Below are 19,365 nucleotides of genomic sequence, written 5' to 3'. Positions count from 1 at the left end.
AATCCATTGAGCTACCAAGGGGACCTTATGGACCTATGGCTTGAAGCTCCAACGGTATGTGAATAGCTAACTAAACTCTGTTTAATGAATAAAATAAGTGTTATTTAATTCTGGCATTTACTTGTATCCAATAAACAAAACTTCTTGGTTATCTTATGTGAACTTAAGCATGTATATGTGATATACAAGTGGATCACGTTTTAAGTGATAACCTAAATAGGTCTGTAGTATAAGGATTAAGGTGAGATACCTGATCTTGGTGACACTATGGATACGGCCCGCTTTGTAGAAGTTTTCAAGTGTTGTAAACTACTACAGATGGTAAATCCTGACCATTCATGTGGAGACGTGCGAGCGGAGGTATCCTATACAAAGAGTTTGTATAAGATCTGGACCATGAGATAACTAGACTCTGTATATAACGTCATTGATACTAGAGACTTCCATCTCACCTAAATGACCATAGGTGACACGATCTCAATCCTGAGTGTTTTAAGAACTCATGCCTCTGAGGGTGGTTCTTTGATTAGTATGGGTGAGAGTGGCCAGATTACCAACTCAACATGCCTACCTTTTTGGGGACTTGTCTACTATGAAAGCTGGAAACTCAATCCATAAAATGGAATTCACTTCTTTCCCGAAGCAGGGATAAATAGAGAGATTGCTCCCTTAAGGGTTGATTTCGGGGCTTGAACATAGTGGCCACAGCTTCTCTTTGGAAGAGAAGACTTAGTCATAGTAGGACTATGACTTATGTTCATTAGAGGGATCAGTGGTGCTTAAGGAGACAAATGTAACTACAGGGGCATAACGGTTATTGGCCCAGCTGTACTTACGAGCGATCTGTGAAGGGTTGTCGCACTACTAATTGGTTAAGATAGACACATAATATATCTATGGTAATGAGAGTTCAGCTGTCGGTCTTTAGTGTGTTAGATTTAATGTCCTAAAACTCGTAGTTTGTAAATTAATAAACATATTCTGTTTTGTTTTTCGATAAAACTGTTATTGAAATTGTAATCTTGAATCCAATAAACTAAGTTCCTGAGGCTATTTAATATAGTTTGAACTTTATGTAGTGACATAAATGTGGATCAAGTTCAAATATATAGCCAAAATGGTTTATAGTATATGAATAAAGTTGGGCGCCTTATTCTGGGGACACTATGGATGCGGCCCACTTTATAGTTAGTACAAACGATGTGATCCTGAATCGTTCATATAGAGATATGTGAGTGGGGGCATCCTATGTAAAGAGTTTACATAAGACTGAACCATGAAATAGTCACTTTTTATGCTCTAAATGTCGTTTTATGTATAAAACTTACTATTTCATTAATCGATAACCTAGGTAACTTAATTTTAATCATGAGCTAACTATGAACTTCTGTTCACTCGTAATTATCCTTAGATCTACATAGGTAAGGGCAGCTCATCATCGCTGGCCCAATAAGCCTCCCATTTCAGGGGTAAGATCGGGTGGATAGCTGAAAATATAGGGTGCAAGACGGAATTTACTCCTACCCGTTATAGGGATAGTAGATAGGTTGTTCTCTTTAGTACTGAATCCAAGTCTTGAACAAGGGGCCCCACCCACTCCTTGGCCCGAGAGGGTTCGGTTTATAGGTTGGACCTTAAACCAATTGTTCATTAAAGGATCAGTGGAACTTTAGGAACAAGATGTAGTCTTAGGGGTAAAACGATTTTTATGACCCAGCCGAGATTATGAACAACCTGTGAAGGATTAGCTTACTAATCATGGTTATATCAAATGGACAGAAATATATCTATAGTGAGGGGAGTACAACTACGGGACTATAGTGGAATGACCCATTAGTTAACGAATGTTGATTAGCTCCGTCTAAAGAGTTTAGCTAGCTAATCTCGGATCGTTGGAGCCCATGATCTATAGGTCAATTAGGTTCCCCTAGTAGCTCATATGGAATAAACTTAGAACAGTATGATAAATAATTCGAATTGTTCGAATTAGGTGAAGAGAGAGAAATCGACAAGTATATGTGATATAGTGGTCGAGTTTTCAGTTTAGAGATACAACTTTAATATTTAAATGTGATTTAAATATCAAGAATATGAATACGTTCATATTTGGAAGCTTGGAAATAATAGAAATGGTCAAAGATGTAAAAAGTCAAAGAGTTGACTTTTGACTTTGAAAAGACAAACTTTGACCGACCTTATATTCAAATGTGATTTGAATTTCGAGAAAATGAATGCAGATTCATGCTCAGGAGGTCAAAATTAGTCAACACGGAAAAAATCATAAATAAGTCAAAATGTTGACTTTTTTGTCAAAGTTTGACTTTGACAAAATGACTATTTTGCCCTTTGACTAAAGTTAGTAGGAAAATCCAAATTTTTGTTGGATAATTCCACTAAAAAAATAGTGGACTAGGTGTTGGCTTATAGTGGAGACATTAAGCCCACTTAGATAGTGAATTCTAGGTGTTGGGTTTTTATGGATTTGTTTCATACAAATGTTGCATGGTTTTTTCTATAAAATGGGCTTTCAATTATAGGTAAAAGACTTTTGGCCATTTTTGCAAAAATTAGTTTTTCAAAATTGGGATGAAAAATAAAAAAAACCTAACCCAAAAAATCTCCATTTTTTTCCTATCTTTTTCTCTCTCTCGATTTCTTCATCCACCGAGTCCCACAATCTGGTTCTGAGTCAAGAGGATAGTAGGTCAACTCTAGTGGTGGTTCAGAAGAGTTTGGATCGAGATTCAGCGAGGAAAAACGTTTCGGGAGCTACAAAGGTAATTATTAAGTTCACTGTTTTTCTTACTTTTTGCATGCTATTTTTCTTTAAATTAAAAAAAATTAAAGTGTAATTAGGTCCTTATTCCGTTGCGTATGTCTCGTGTTCCATCATAGTGAAGTGCCTGGCAGTTAACGGATGGTGGATCTAGTGATTAAAGAGTTTAGTCAGTTATTCACGTACCGTTGGAGCTTCGAGCTACAGGTCCATAAGGTCCCCTTGGTAACTCAATAGATTTAGTTGAGGGTCAGTTCTTGGTGTTAATTTGAAATATTCAAATTGACAAGAGGTATTTTGATTATATATGATATAATCGGTTTGATGTATGAGATACATCTATTGGAGGATTGATGTGAATGAGATTTACATTAAGTACCATGTAATAGGAAAAGAACTATGGTTTATATGTTTCATGAGATGAAATATTAAAACTATAGGTTATAAATATAGTATGATAAGTTGGTTATCATTTATATTTATATTAATATTAATTATTAGATAATTACTTCTTTTTCTTTAATAACCAAGTGAGTAGGTGGTTATTGGATTCATGGTAATCATGAGTTTAAAAGGAAAGTGGTTTTCCTACTTTGAAGAGAAGTTTAACAAAAGTTTTCATAAAAAATTTTGAGATTTCTCTATCGGAGAAAAAGAGATCTCACAGTAGTCGTCAGGTAAATACGGATTTACTAAATGATAGCTGGGTGAGCTAAACAATCGTACAGTGGCGAGCTAAATGATCGTGCAGTTTTTATTAAACGATCGCATAGTTTTGTTAGATGATCGCTTGCCCAAAGTAAACGGTTGTGTAGAGTTTGTAGGCGACAGACTGAGTTAAATGATCAGCTAAACGATCACATAGATTTTGCTATAAGCGATCGCATAGCTAGCTAAACGATTAGGCATCGACCTATACGATAGGTCTCCGCCGTCTCCCACTTGCCTAGTTGTGTACGCGATCGGTGTTTCCTCATTTGTCTGCCTCAATCCAAGTCCGAACAGAGCCCACCCTATGGATTCTCACACCGAGAATATCAAGGTAGCCTTGTTGGTGGTATCAGACTCAACTCGACACCATCGAGGTTTTGTGAAGGCCGTTCTGAAGGATCTCATATCTAAGAGTTCATGAGCGCGTTCGGATTGCTCCGATCTCACCGTGACCGAAATACACATTATACATTCAAAACATACAGTTATGCAAACAAACATTAATTATCGACATGATATGAACAAGAAAATAATAAGGGAAAGAGTACCATACCAGTTGAAGACAATCTTCAATCTTCGGCACTCAAAGCAGCGGAACCCTCCAAGCGATCTACTAAAGGCCAGCAGTAGCATCAACGATAGCAGCACGAACAACCACACGAACACGAATGTCGCGGGGACGACACCACTAGTAAAGAGCCCCATGTATTCTCGGAGTGAAAACTCAAAGGGTGGTCTTTGGTGAATTTGGTAGAGGAAGGAGGAAACACAAATCGTGTAGGTGATAAGCAAGTGGAAGGGATAAAGACGCTATCGCATAGCAAATTGCTTATTGTTTAGGAGGAGCTACACGATCGTGTAGGATTTACTGAACGATCGTTTAGAAAAAAGGTATACGATCGTTTAGCAAAATCAACATACTATATGATCGTTTAGAGAAGCTATCCTATCATATAGGAAATAGTGTGCAATCGTTTAGGCGCGAGGTAGACGATCGTTTAGGCGGAGAGTGCTATCGTATATGATCTCGTTTTACGTAAGCGATCGTTTTCTTTTCTCCAACGCGCGCTTGAGAAATATTTTTTTTTTTGGGCGATCGATCAAAATGAAAACTATTTTCATTTTAACTCATCAGTTACAATAACCGACGTTGCCCCACTAATCCACGTCTCAACATGAATTTTGGATTAATTATCATATAATTAACTGACTAATTAATTAATAAATATAATCATATTATATTTTTATCCTATAGTTTGATACCACATATCTACTATAATATTTTCTCCTCTACTTGATATAAATCATATTTATATATAATTTCCTCCAAAGTAATGTATCTCATACATTTAGCCAATTATATCATATATAATTGAATTTCCTCTTATCAATTTGAACATTTCAAATTAACCTAAATACTGGTTCTCGACTTCCTCCAAGCTACCCAAGGGACCTAATGGACATGTGGCTTGAAGCTCCAACGGTCCATGAATAGTTGACTAAACTCTTTAGCCAAGAGATCCACCATCCGTTAACTGTCAGGCTTTCCACTAAAGACTAACAGCTGAACTCTTCTTACCACTTTTTGTATCCATTGGATATAACCAATCATGAGTACGATGACGCTTCATAGATGCTCGTAAGTACAGCTGGGCCAAATTACCGTATACCCCTGTAGTTACATCTCACTCCTTAAGTACCACTGATTCCTCTAATGAACAATACAACATAATCCAACTATGTGTGAACACCTCTCGGGCTAAGAGAAGGTGTGTGGCGCCACATCGTTCAAGCCCTAGAATCAACCCTTAAGGGAGTAATCTATTGACTTACCCCTGCCTCGGGGAAGGAGTGAATTCCATCTTATGTAGCTGAGTTCCTAGCTCCCAAATCAGACGAATCCCCAAAATGGTAGGTTTGAATCGGCAACCTGGCCACTCGCACCCATACAAATAAAAAAACCGCCCTCAATGGCAAAAGTTCCCAACTCACTCAGGATTAAATTCACATTACCTATAGCCATCCTAGTGAAGTGAAGTCTCTGTCATGAACGGTGTTATATAACGAGACGTTAACATTTCGTGGTCAGGTCTTATACAAACTCTTTGTATAGGATGTCCTTGCTCGCATGTCCCTAACACGAATGATCAAGATCAGACCATCTGTGACAAGTCACAACACTTGTGACCATTCCACAAAGCGAGTCGCGTCCGTAGCGTTACCAGGATAAGGTTTCCCTCCTATATCTATATACTACAGACCATTTTGGTTATCACTCAAGACATGATCCACTTGTATGTCACCACATACATGCTTGAGTCACATACAAATAACCAGGGCTTTTTATGTTTATTGGTTTGTGGTAAAGCAAATAAAACAAACAACTGAACAAAAATAAAAGATATGAAGTAAATATCATATATTAACAACACAAGCGTTCTTACAAACTACAGGACACGAGACTTTAGGACATCAACCCTAACATGTTCGTGGTGTTGTAGAGGTCGTTCGTGTCGCTGAGGAGTTCGTGACCGGGGCGATCGTTGAGGATGAACGCGAAGTGTTCGTGCTACCTACTGTGTTGCGGTCGTGTAGATCGAGCGTTCAAGGTTGCTGATTGTTCGAGCGGTCGCGCAATGAAGCGTGGAAATGCACTTGCAAATGTTCGTACAATTTTCCTTTGAGCATTTGTAGTTTTTCATGCTGTAATTTCGGTATGAATTTTATAATCGCTTGTTTGAAGTTGACTGTAAATGTTATGTTCATTTATGATTATGATTTGGAATAATCTTATTTCACTGCTCATGGAAATTTCGAATTCGATTTCCTTCATCACTGCCTTCTAAGAAAAAAATTAAGATCTTCATCGTCGACTATATCACATTTGATGTGTATGTCAAATATTTTCGGATCAATATTTAGTCGTTGGGTGTAGAAAACTCACTAGTTCGCTACATGATATATCGTGTCTAATCTTTAGACCTTTCATGTGACCGCCAACATAGTTATTTCTAACCTGGTCCCACTCCTCACCATACCATAAAAAGATGCGGAGCAATGTCGTGATCTGTAATATACCAATTATAATAATCGATCAAGTTTGAACATTGAAATTACAAAAACAATAATGTGTGCGGCAAACGATCATATATAAAAGGGTATACGATCATATATACTCTGGTACACGATCTTGTATCTAATGGTATATGATCATATAAACAATTGTATGATCGTATACTTTATGATACATGATCGTATATAGTTTGGTGTACGACCGTGTATCTAATGATTTACAGTCGCATATACAATGATACACGATCGCAAATATGATAGTGAACGAACTTCTACAAGACACATCAAATAACAAAAACTTAAAGGATTGGTTTGTTGTGATTGGTGTCCTAAATCTCTTGTAATCTCACAGTTTGTAAACTTTGTATAGACATATTGTTGTTAATAAAATAAGTGTTATTTTATAAATATATACTCAATCCAATAAATTAATATCCGAGGTTATTTCACGTAATTTAAACAAGTATGTAGAGACATGCAAGTGGATCTTATTTAAATAATAACCTAAATGGTCTGTAGTAGATGGATAAGGCTGGATACCTTATCCTGGTGATACTATGGATACGACCCGCTTTATAGGTGTTACAAGTGTTGTAAAGTGCTACAGATGATATGATCATAATCATCCATGTGGAGATATGTGAGCAGGAGTATCCTATAAAAAGAGTTTGTATAAAATCGGACCACGAAAAGATTAGTCTCTTTATATAAAGTCGTTAATAATAAAGACTTACATTTCACTAGGATGACCATAGGTGACATGACTTGAATCCTGAGTGAGTTGTGAATTCTTGCTCATGAAGGCGGTTCTTTGATTTGTATTGGGGAGATTAGCCAGATTGCCAACTCAATAAGCCTACCATTTTGGGAATTCGTCTGACTGGGGGAGTTGGGAATACAACTACACAACACAGAATTCACTCCTTCCCCGATGCAGGGACAAGTGGATAAATTGCTCCCTTAAAGGCTGATGCTAGGTCTTAAACATAGTGGTCACACCCTCTCCTGACCCGAGAGGGACTTGGTCATAGTTGGACTATGACTTATTGTTCATTAGAGAAATCAGTGGTACTTAAGGAGTTAGATGTAACTATAGGGATAAAACGGTAATCTTGGTTTAACTGTACTTATGAGCAATTTGTGAATGGTCATCGCGCTGTTAATTGATTATATCCAATGGACATAGAAATTTATCTGTAGTGCGAAGAGTGCAGCTGTTAGTGTTTATTAGAATGACCGATAGTTAATGGATGTTGGGTAATTTAATTAAAGAGTTTAATTAATTATCCGAGTACCGTTGGAGCTTCAATCTACAGGTTCATAAGGTCCCATATGTAGCTCAACATGGATTTAATTGAGAATTATTTTTAGATTAATTTGAAGTGTTCAAATTAATTGAGGGAATTAATTATATATGATATAATTAATTAAATTAATTATATATTTGATATAATTAATATAATGTATTTGATACATTATAATATAAGGTAATATGAGAGGATTTTGAATATGATTCAAATACTAATTATATGAATGAGATTCATATAATTAAATTTAATATAAATATGATTAATATTAAATACCATAAATAAGTTGAGAGGAATTAAATATTTGAATATAATTCAAATATCATTTATATGAATAAGATTCATATAAGTGAATTTAATATAAGTGTGATTTATATTAAATGTCATGTATTGTTCAGAGAAAATAAAATTTATAGGTATATTGTATTTGATGTAATATAAAACTATATGTTATGTGTTATATTTGATATAACATATAGTGTATATATAATAAAGTAGTTATTATATATATACACAGATATATATTATTAATTTAATTTAAATTAATTAAAGAGAATGAGTTACAACTCTCTTCCCTCATCCTCTCAGTTAATTTACGTGGGTTGTGAAAGAATGATATAGTTAGAGATTCATCTTCTTCCTTAATTCTCTCTGAAAGAATAGTTCTCTCTGAAAAATTTACAGAGAAGAAAAGTTCTTTTCTTCCCTCTCATCCTCTCCATTTTCTTCCCTCTTCAAAGGATTCAAACAAAGCCCACAACTCTTGCTTGAATCCTTGGTCCCAAGAGAATATAGAGGGTTTTCAAATGGTGTTGTCTCGTTTGGAGAAGGAGATTCGTTCGTGATTTGTGTGAGGGATTCTTGAAGAAAGTGTTCTTCAAAGGTAAGAGATTCTGAAACCCTAAGTTTTCCTTTATTAAAGCATGCTATAATTTATGTAAATGCATATCTTGTTCTTGTTTTATGGTAAAACTTACGTTCAATGAAAAATAGAAATTGGGACAATCTTGCTTTCGCTCATGGTTCTCTCCGGTAAGAGTTCCTTCATGGTTAACACTTACAGTATTTGTTTTTGGGTATGTAAAATGATATTCTTCGAAGAATGCTTGCTCTAGACCCACAAAATAAATTGAATGAAGTTTAAAATGATCTATATTCGACTGAAAGTGATAGAGCAATGGAGAAAATGGCAGCATTCGATTGAAGCTGAAGAGTTGAAAATGATATTCCATTACTTGTCCCATGGTGTTAAGATCTGTACCATTCTAATGATACAATGTTGGTTGAGAATAAATATTGACATATAATGGAATGAGTATATTTGTATAGTTGAATTCAAAATTTGGATATTTGGTCATTGGAAGGGAAGATCAACGGATACAGAAGAACTGGAGGGAAACATTTAAAGCTAAGGGCAAAAATGGTATTTCACACGTGTAAGAAAGAAGTTTTTAAGAATGAGTCAATGATAGAAAAGTTTTGGATTTTTTTGGGTTATTTTTGTATAATTTTCTAAGATTGAAAACATCGGGGATTGAATATATATGCATATAATAAATTTAGCAAAGCTTTTTATACTGATCATGATTTTTAAATTTAAACGAATTTTTTGAAAAAGGTATTTAAATGAAAATTAAACCATAGATGTGTGTATATATTATGTGAAATATTATGAACCACACACCTTGGCCGGAAAGATGATCACTGGGGTCTCACATAATGAACCATACAAATTTTAGCACCCAAATGACATGTGCCTCGCACAAATATTGTAAAATTAATATTTATAATTTGTTATTTATAATTATAAAAATATAATATCAAATCAATATTAACCTTTATTCTTACAGAAAACACTTTTTAGATAATTCTAAAAACAATTACAAAAAAATAGATTTAAAACCAAAAAAAAAAAAAAAATCTATATAAGTAGACAAAATGTGTCCATAGCCACTAAGAATTTCCAGAATCTTCTTGTAGAAGTTGCCATTTACAGAAAGTAGTGCACAAAATAAAGGAATAAATTCCCAAGGACGGCCTAGAATTTTCTTTTAATCTTTATTTATTTATTTACATGTATTTACTATATTTCCAAAAATAAATAAATAAAATTTAACATGTGCTTACTATTTAACGCTGTTCAAGCACTTGAGGACAAAGTTCCTTTTCATCCGTACAAAAATCAGACGTCGGTTACCCAACTCCAAATTTTAAAAATACCGTTGGTCCTTCTCTAATCTCTTACAAATATCATAGTTTATTTTGTCCATTATTTACTTATTTAGTTGTTTTCATAAAGGACATTTCTGATAAATTATTAGAAATAATCTTTTAAAATTTTCACCTTTTAAAATTAGTATCTTGTTGGGAGATTCGTCATAATAGTTTTTCTCGATCTTTATCAATTGAGATTGATTCCAAATTGAATTAGATTATTGTAACTTTACTTTTGAATATACAATAAAAATACTATAATTTATGCCTGATTCAAAATCCAGATGTTTTTTTCCCCTATTCTTTAGTAAACCAACCAAATGACAAGTAACTAAAATTTTTAAAATCTCTCAAAACTTTTTGAAATCTTTTGTGTTATGATTTTTCAATTCGATTTGTTGCATTTTCTATTAACTTGAAACATTTTATCTATTCGAGTCTCTAAATTTTGGATTTGTTTAGAATGAATATATTAGTGTTTGTGGTTCGTTTCAATTTTTGGGACTATTTATGCTTTCATGTACATAGGTTACCGTTGTTGGGTGTGTGTTTATTGTTATGGAGTTGTGCTTAATTATTTGTGGATGAAAACCGTAGTCTCATGTGATTAGTTTAAATCTCATCGGGATTATGTACACTCTCCTGAAATTTGATTGGAGATTGAGTTCTATAACATTTTCTATTTTTAGTCTTGAAATCAAGTTCCTTGAGATTTGAACCGAGACTAAAAACAGAGAGGGTGTGTTTGGCCCAAAAAATTGGGAAGTAGGAGTTTGTGAACTCCACTCGTTATTTTGATTCAAAGAATTAGTGGATCCATGACTAAAAGCACATCAATTACATATATGTTTATTCTGTTATTGCATTTGTTTTATAGATGGTCATGGTCCTCAAAATTTGTATAGGTACACATTTTCCAACTGCCCTAACATCCATGGTCAAACCTTTCAACTAGTCCCTGCATATTCTCTTAGTCTCCTTCCATTCACCGCTGAAACAAAGAAAATATGCTAAACATCTCGAATAAAAATAAACAAATATACAAAAAGTTAAACTGTCAAAATCTCGGGGAACAGTGTGTAAATATTGGTCTAAAAATATCAAAATTTTGCCCGAGATTTACTCTACTTTTTTTTTTACTAATCTGGGACAAATTGAATGTATTTTGATTGAGATTTAGATTAAGTAAAAAACTCACGCAAAATAGTTTTTTTTTTTTTTTGGTGCCAACAACATGCATGAAACCAAACGTTTTACTAAAGAATAAAATGATAAATTACCTTTTTTTGTGAGTTAGTAAAAAGAAGAAGAAGTGTTAGAAATGGAAGAAAAACCCCAAATGTGAGAGTGGAGAATGCTTTGTGACCCCAAAACTTGTTGAGCAAGTCGATTAGTGGGTTTCTCAAAAAGTGATTTATTCAATAATAATAAAATATAATAATAATTAGGGGCATAAATGTAAAATTGATGCTTTATTAATAAAACTAACGTGGCTAAAGAAAAATTTTCAAATTTTTAACTCAATCTTGGGCTCGTTCTTGGTCAGGAACGACTAAGGAAAACTATTTCCACAAGTTTTGTCACAGTATGTTAGTTGCGAAAATTAAAAACTTTATAGGGTTATTTCTGACAATTTAACATTGCTTATACTTAATTCTCAAGTCATATATATGTTATACATGATTTTTTAGAGTTAAATTTTTTATTATATCAATGAACTTTGTACTTTGTTTATGAATAATAATGGTTAGTACCACATTTTTAATATAATTACATTAATGCCGTTAACCTTTTAAAAAACATTAATATTAATATGTATTTGAAACATGATAACATATTAATGGTTTGGATATATATATATATATATTTAAACAAATTTTTGAAAGTTCAATAATATTTTTTTAAATAAAATACTTATGGTTTTTGTCTCAAACTAGTGGGAGTGGTTTGTTTTCTTTTCTTTTTTCTTTTTTTAATAATTTTTTTTTTTTTTTTGTTGAAAGTTTGATGGTATTATTAAAACTTAAAGCTTGAGAATATTTTCTATAATTTAAACAAAATACTTTAATACAATAAATATGAGATATGAATATTTGAATTTTGGACTTCAAAAAAAGAAGTAGATATCAATTATTAATGAGCTATGCTCAATTAGCATATGTCGTCAATAAATTATTTCCTTAAAAACATGCAAAAAACCATATTGTTTAACCAATAAAAATGGTACTTTAATGATCTAAAATGGTCAACATAAACATAGTGATATATGTTCATTTACTCGAAGTCGGTAGTGTTCGCACGAGGTTTCCGCAGAAACTTAATTTGTGGAATTTGAACTATTATATTTGTATTAATTTTAGTGTAGCAAATACAATCTCTAATATAATAATTCTTTGAAGCTTTCAGAATAAACTTTAATCTTTAAGTTGGTTGATATTCTTGGATGATCAACCTTTTGGCTTGTTGATCTTATTGGATGATCGACCTTTGGGCTCGTTGTTCTCCTTGATTGATTGACTTTTGGGCTTGTTGATATTCTTGGAAGATCGGCTTTTGGGCTTGTTGATCTTCTTGGAAGATTGGCCTTTGGGCTTGTTGATCTTCTTGAATGATCGGCCTTTGGGCTTAATGCTCTTTTTGGATGATCAGCCTTTGAGCTTGATGATTTTCTTGGATGATTAACCTTTGGGCTTGTTGACCTTCTTGGATGATCAGTGTTTGCACAAGGCTTCCGGAGAAACTTGTTTCGTGGAGTTGAACTTGAGTTAGCATTGATGTTGATGTTGATTTGATGTCATGTGGTTCAATCTCTAGTATTTGATCATCTGATTCTCTCTTTATTGAATGCATACGCTTGATGTATAGAAGCAGGGTATGCGGATGTTCTTGAGCTTCGAGTCTTGGAAGAATGCTTGTATCTTCAAAGGACTTCAGTCTTCAAGCGTGGTCAGAATGCTTGTATCTTCAAAGGACTTTAGTTTTCAGAATGCTTGTAGATTCAAAGGACTTCAATCTTCAAGTATAGTCAGAATGTTTGTATCTTCAAAGAACTTCAGTCTTCAGAATGCTTGTATCTTCAAAGGACTTCAGTCTTCAGAATGTTTGTATCTTCAAAGGACTTTAGTCCTCAGAATAATTGTATCTTCAAAGGACTTCAGTCTTCAAGCGCGGTTAGCTTTAGGAGTCAAAGAGTCTTCTGATTGTAAAGAATTCCCTCTAAGCTGTTCTCAAGTGGGCTTCATGAGCTTAGGCTCGATTGGTCCACGGACATGGCCCCTGGGCCCAATTAATTGGATTTTGGCCTTATTTAATATTTAGGTCAAATTAAGCCTATTTTTGAGCTCAATTAGAATTTTAACTCAATAATAATATCAAATTGGGTCATCTTATCTGATTCAACGGTCATGATAAAATCACGTGGCGTTATCGAAATTTGTCTTCAACTTCAGTTTGGAACACATGTCACCTTCTAATTGGTCCCAAATTTGATGAATTTCGTCATTAATTTAGTGAATGACGTGACAATTTGTGATTGGTCCAAAATTTCTCGTTCAACAAGTAGTTCAAATTTTCACACTACTATATTTGTTATTCTATTTTTTTTAACTACTATGATTTTGTGAATTGGAATTTTATGTTAGATTAGGCCTACAAAAATTTGAATTGGATTTTTAAGTCCTCAAGAACATTTTTCAAAAAATATTTTGGTTCTTCATTTGATAAAATCTTGTTTGATAACCATTTTGTGTTTGAAAATTAAGTCTATGGACAATACTTAAACCTCCAGATTTCTTAATTTCTTATCTATTTTCATCGATAATTTAAAAAACCAAACCAAAATTTGAGAACTAAAAAAAATAGCTTTGGAAAAATTGTTTTTGTTTTTGGAATTTGGCTAAGAATTCTACAATTGTACCTAAGAAAAATGTAAATCATTGTAAAAATGTGGAATGAAATAGTCTTAGTTTTAAAAAACAAAAACAAAAAATCAAATGGTTACCAAACAGGACCTAAATATCTTGTTTTTGGTTTTATGTTTTTGAAATTTATGCATGTTTTCTTTCAATTTTTTTTTGTCGTAAATGATTGGGTTTTTGCCCATAGTAAAAAAACTTTAGAGACAAGTTGTATGTTCTCATACTTTGGAAGATTTTAATTTGATTGGGGGTTTATTTACCGAGACTTCCATTTGAGCTTCCAAAATGTAGTTGAAATGACAGTTGAATCTTTCTCTATGTGTAGATCGGTTCCCCTCAAGCTTTGAGTTCATCTTTATTGGGTCTAATCACTTTTTTTCTTATCAAATTTTTGTATGAGACTCATAAGCTTCGATACCATTTCAGTATATATATATATATATACTGTCTCTTATACACATCTAGATGTGTATAAGAGACAGATATATAGTTGTTGGATACTTGGTGGGTTGGGTGCAGAGATGCACCAAAAATATCTTTCAGTAATTATTGAACAGAACTTTAGACCGTGGAAAAAGGTAGTATTGAAAAATACTTGGATATATTCCGAGGTAGGGAAAACTTTCTATACTACGATGGTATGGACAATTTTTTATATTATCTTAAATATGATTTTAAAGATAAAATAGGATCCACTAATATAAATGTGGGGTCTATAAATATTTATGGACAAATTTATTATGTGAAAGAAAGTATAGTACTTCTGTAGTACTAGAAAAATTCTTACTAAGATGTACCTATCTTTGTATAACTCACTCAAATGTTTAATGATAAGTTGACACATGATTAAAAAATATAAAAAATATATTTATTTATATATTTTTTTTTCTAAGAAGGTATGCAGAGAAAAGAAGACAAAGGGCGTATCAAAATTGCTTTTAGAAAGTCGTGCACCTAATTTAAAGACGAGCTCCAAAAAATCGTTTGAAAGAAGGAAACGAAACCGCGAAAGAATAACCGCCCCTCAAAAAGAGATTTTTTTTTTCTCTCTTTTATTGATGCGAACAGACGTTTTAAATTTTTTGATGAAGAATTGAAACCGCGTTTGTCCTCTCGCAATCATCACCTTGGCTTTTTCTGTCATTTCCTCACCATAAAACCTCTCGATTCTCTATTGGATTCTTTTCAATTTCGCTGCCATTTTAGTTATTGCCTCTGATCACTCTCCCCATTTTCGTACACCATTCTGCATAATCGTGTAAGTTTTCCTCCTCTCCCTCTAATTTCAGTTCTACCCACCTAACCCATTTTCTAATTTTCCCCCAATTTCTCTTTCTGGGGTTCTTCAATCATACTGTGAGATTCTTGGCTTGAATGTTGTATTAATCGGACCCCCATTTTCTTCTTCTTCTTCTTCTTCTTCTTCTTTTTTTTTTTTTTCCAGTTCTTGTATCGATGAATCCTCAATACCCAGTGAAGGAGGAGGATGCGGGGCCAAGCTCGCCGGAGGTAGGCGGCGGTTATGGCTTACCGTTGACGCCGCCGCAGCCGATGGAGGGTCTTTACGACGTTGGTCCACCGCCATTTCTGATCAAGACATTTGATATGGTGGATGATCCAATTACCGATCACATTATCTCTTGGGGCAGGGGAGGCATCAGCTTCATTGTATGGGATCCCAAGGCCTTCTCTGCTAATTTGCTTCCTCGATTCTTCAAGCACAACAATTTCTCAAGCTTCATCCGGCAGCTCAACACTTATGTAAGTTTCGAAATGTCTTTAATATTTGCTTCTAAGTTCGAGTAAATTTAAGTTATAGAATGAACGGTGTAAGTTCCTTTAGGTCTAAAGTTTGTGATATATGGTAAGCAAATCTAAGTTATAGAATGAATTATTTAAGTTCCCTTTAGGTCTAAAGTTTGTGATAGATGATGATTAGTGTTTTTGTGTATTCAAACTGTTGTGTGGTTTCTCTAGTTTTGTGAATTCTGTTTTAGAGTTCCTTTAGTTCGGGTGGGGATTTTTGAATAGGAATTATGCTTCCAGGGTTTTAGGAAGATTAATCCAGAGAGATGGGAGTTTGCAAATGAAGGATTCTTAAGAGGCCAAAAGCATCTTCTTAGAACTATTAGGAGAAGAAAACCACCAACCTCTGACTCTTTGCCTCCAGAACAAGAACCCAGTGCTTGTGTCGAAATTGGTCGATTCGGGCTCGATGTCGAACTCGACCGATTGAAACGGGACAAGCAAGTGGTGATGATGGAACTAGTTAAGCTAAGGCGTGAGCAGCAGAACACAAGAGCTTACATACAAGCAATGGAACAAAAGCTGCAAGGGACAGAGATGAAACAACGACAGATGATGAAATTCTTGGCAAGAGCAATGCAGAATCCAGACTTCATTCACCAACTAATCCAACAGAAGAAGAAAAGAGGCCTTGAAGAAGCTGCAACAAAGAAGAGGAGGAGGCCTATTGACCAAGGACCGAACAGTTCCAGAGGCAGTGAAGAGGGCATCTCAAACCCCATTAAGATTGAGCCAATAGAATTTTGTGGATATGAAGTATCTGAATTAGAAGCACTTGCTTTGGAAATGCAAGGATTAGGCAAGACAGTTAAGAAAGAAACCGAAGTAAAAGAAGAGATGCAAGCTCCAGAGAGTGGAGATACAGAGCTGGATGAGGGATTTTGGGAAGAGTTTTTCAGTGGAAGAATAGAAGAAGACGACGACGACACCAACAACGCCGTAGTGAAAGCCTTAAGCGATCGCTTCGGTTATTTAGGTTCAATCCCCTAAAATGTAAGGTAGCTGGAAAACACAAATCTGCATAGCCATTTTTGCACTTTGGTTCAAAGAAATTTTCAGATCTCCATTTCTTCTAGGTAAGAGAAATACTGTTTTTGTTTCTCACCTTCCAATTAGAACTTCTCGTTTGGTAACCATTTCGTTTTGTGTTTTTGGTTTTTGAAAATTAAGCCTATAAAAACTCCTTCCACCTCTACATCTCTTGCTTTGACATCTACTTTTTACCTATGTTTTCATAAACCAATTCAAAATTTGAAAACTAAAAAAAGTAGTTTTTAAAAACTTATTTTTGGAATTTGGAATTTGGCTAAGAATGCAACTCTTCTACTTAAGATTGATACAAACCATGATAAGAAAATGAATGGAAATAAGCTTAATTTTCAAAAACCAATACCCAAAAATGAAATGGTTACCAAAAGAGCCTTAGTGATATTCAATCAAATACTCCACCAAAAACCATTACTCTCTTTCTGATTTGTCTGGAATTAACAGGATGGGAAATCTTGGCAAGCACAATACTAAAAGGGAAACTGTCTTTTCCTCTCTTTTGTCTCTCTCTATTTGTCTTTCATTTTCCCACGACAAATCTCCCCCCTTATTTTTTCTCCTGGCTTTATTAAGTTGCAGGTAAATTTAGTTGGAGAGGGGACATTGATAGCCACAAGATGAATTTGGATGAAGGTGTGTTCTCTTTCACAATCAATTACAGTAATAATTTTTTTTTTTTTGGGTAAGTTTTGTACGAATAAAAAGAAGAGTATTTGTGACCAGGAATGAAGGAAAGTTGCAGAAGAAGAAGCCAAAATGGGGGGGGCCCGGCCCAAGTTGGTTTTTTTCTCTTTAAGCAGTTGGTAGTTAAAAGTGTGGGTCGGTGTCTGATTCTTTGTTTGTTTGTGTTGTCTATTTGTGAGAGTTGCTTTGAAATGGTCGGTGTTGAAATTGAGTTTTCATTGTCATGCCACTTAAAAAAATCCCAGATATTTCTCTATTCCTTTCACTGCCTTACAATCATAAGCAAATGGTATCATTGGTCGTCCCATTACTTTTTTTTTCCTTCTTTTTTTTTTAATTGTCTTATGATGTCCATATTTATATATTAAAAGAAAAATCATTGTGAGATTTGATTTTACTTAGTAAATCATATGCAGATTTACATTAAACATGAGTTTGTTTAGTGACATTGAGATTTCTAAAATTTGATTTAGATGAATTTGTTGTTTAAATTTAATCTGTTTTTTTGTTTGCTAATTGTATAAAATTAAATTAAATGTTGATTTTAAAATATTACATAATCGACAAATGGTTCAAAAATTGAACAAAAGAAGTAGTAGAATTACTTGGTGGCCCAACATGAGGGTAACGACCAAGCACGAAAATATCATTATTGATGTAAATATCGATAACTTAGACTTACGGATATTTAATGGATATTCCGAGAAAAATCACGGATATCATGGAAATTTATAAAAATATTGTGAAATTTTAGAACAAACTTGTGCAAGTAATAAAATAGGACTTTAAACATATAAATCAATAATTGGAAGCTAAATATGATTGGTAATGGAAGAATGGATAATAGCAAAACCAAAAAATAATCATGAACTGAATATTTAGTTCAAGAGTATACAATCAATGAATAAATGGTCTAGTTTATAATCAAGTATGATCGATTTGGTTCAAGAGTAAAATCGGTCTAATTTACCATCACTATTTTCCTAAAAAGTGTGTATTTTTAATATATTATTAAAAGTAAATTAAAATTTCAAAATAAAAAGGTTAAACAAGTTAAAGAGAAAGAGAGACACAAGAGGTAAAGAGAGGATTGAGATTATGGACTACAAAGAGAGAAAAATAACAACAAATATAAATTATATAGTATACAACAATAGAAAAATATGTAATGAGAATTAAAAAAAAAGCTCTAAATGAAAGAAAGAAAAAAACTATAAATGATAAAATATTATGAATACTATAATAAAAAATAGATGTTCATTGCTTAGTGTCCTAAAGCCAATCACATTTCATGTTGTTCATGTGCCTTGTAATTATTTATGTTTAGTGTCCCACATTCTACTTGTCACTTTACCTATAAATAGTGACATTTGGTTGATCCTAAAATGACATATACACTAACGAGAATTCCATTTAAAAATTCTACTAATTTACATATTATCCAAATTTATAATTTTAGTCATTTTATGTTTTTAGTTATTTTATTTTATATATTTAATATTATTATATTATACTTTCTCTATATTTGTGTTCTCGTTGTGCTCCTCAATTTCACAACACGTTATCGGCACGAGTTTTTGTCGTTTTCCCCACTAAAGGTAGGTCCTAAAGATATATCGGTTTTTCCCTCTTTGTTATAATTAATAAATTTTATGTTATTTTGCATATTCAATACCTATTAAATTTCTAACACAAGTACAATATTTTGTGATAGTGTTGCCATGACAAATCTAACAAAATTAGAATTCGCAGCCCTTGACATTAATGACAAGAGTTATTTGTCATGGGTACTCAATATCGAAGTTCACCTAGATACTATGAACTTGGGAGA

At 33.5% G+C, this 19,365-nt stretch overlaps 1 protein-coding gene across 2 annotated transcripts; it reads left to right on the top strand.

Moving 5' to 3' along the window:
• Positions 1–14,980: 14,980 nt before the first annotated feature.
• Positions 14,981–17,844, top strand: LOC120077050 (heat stress transcription factor A-7a-like). 2 transcript variants are annotated; one of them, XM_039030890.1, is made up of 5 exons: positions 14,981–15,255; positions 15,442–15,758; positions 16,044–16,879; positions 17,430–17,483; positions 17,574–17,844. In XM_039030890.1, exons 2-3 carry the CDS (start codon positions 15,453–15,455, stop codon positions 16,791–16,793), a joined length of 1,056 nt encoding a protein of 351 aa, XP_038886818.1. In that variant the 5' UTR covers positions 14,981–15,255; positions 15,442–15,452; the 3' UTR covers positions 16,794–16,879; positions 17,430–17,483; positions 17,574–17,844. The 2 variants fall into 2 exon arrangements, with proteins under 2 accessions (XP_038886818.1, XP_038886817.1); XM_039030889.1 differs by having other exon boundaries at positions 17,295–17,483.
• The last annotated feature ends 1,521 nt before the right edge of the window (positions 17,845–19,365 follow it).

This window comes from Benincasa hispida, chromosome 5, assembly GCF_009727055.1.
Source record: "Benincasa hispida cultivar B227 chromosome 5, ASM972705v1, whole genome shotgun sequence".
Classification (NCBI taxonomy): Eukaryota; Viridiplantae; Streptophyta; class Magnoliopsida; order Cucurbitales; family Cucurbitaceae; genus Benincasa; species Benincasa hispida.
The sequence above is the reverse complement of the archived record's forward strand: the minus strand, read 5'-3'. Positions and strand labels throughout refer to the sequence as shown.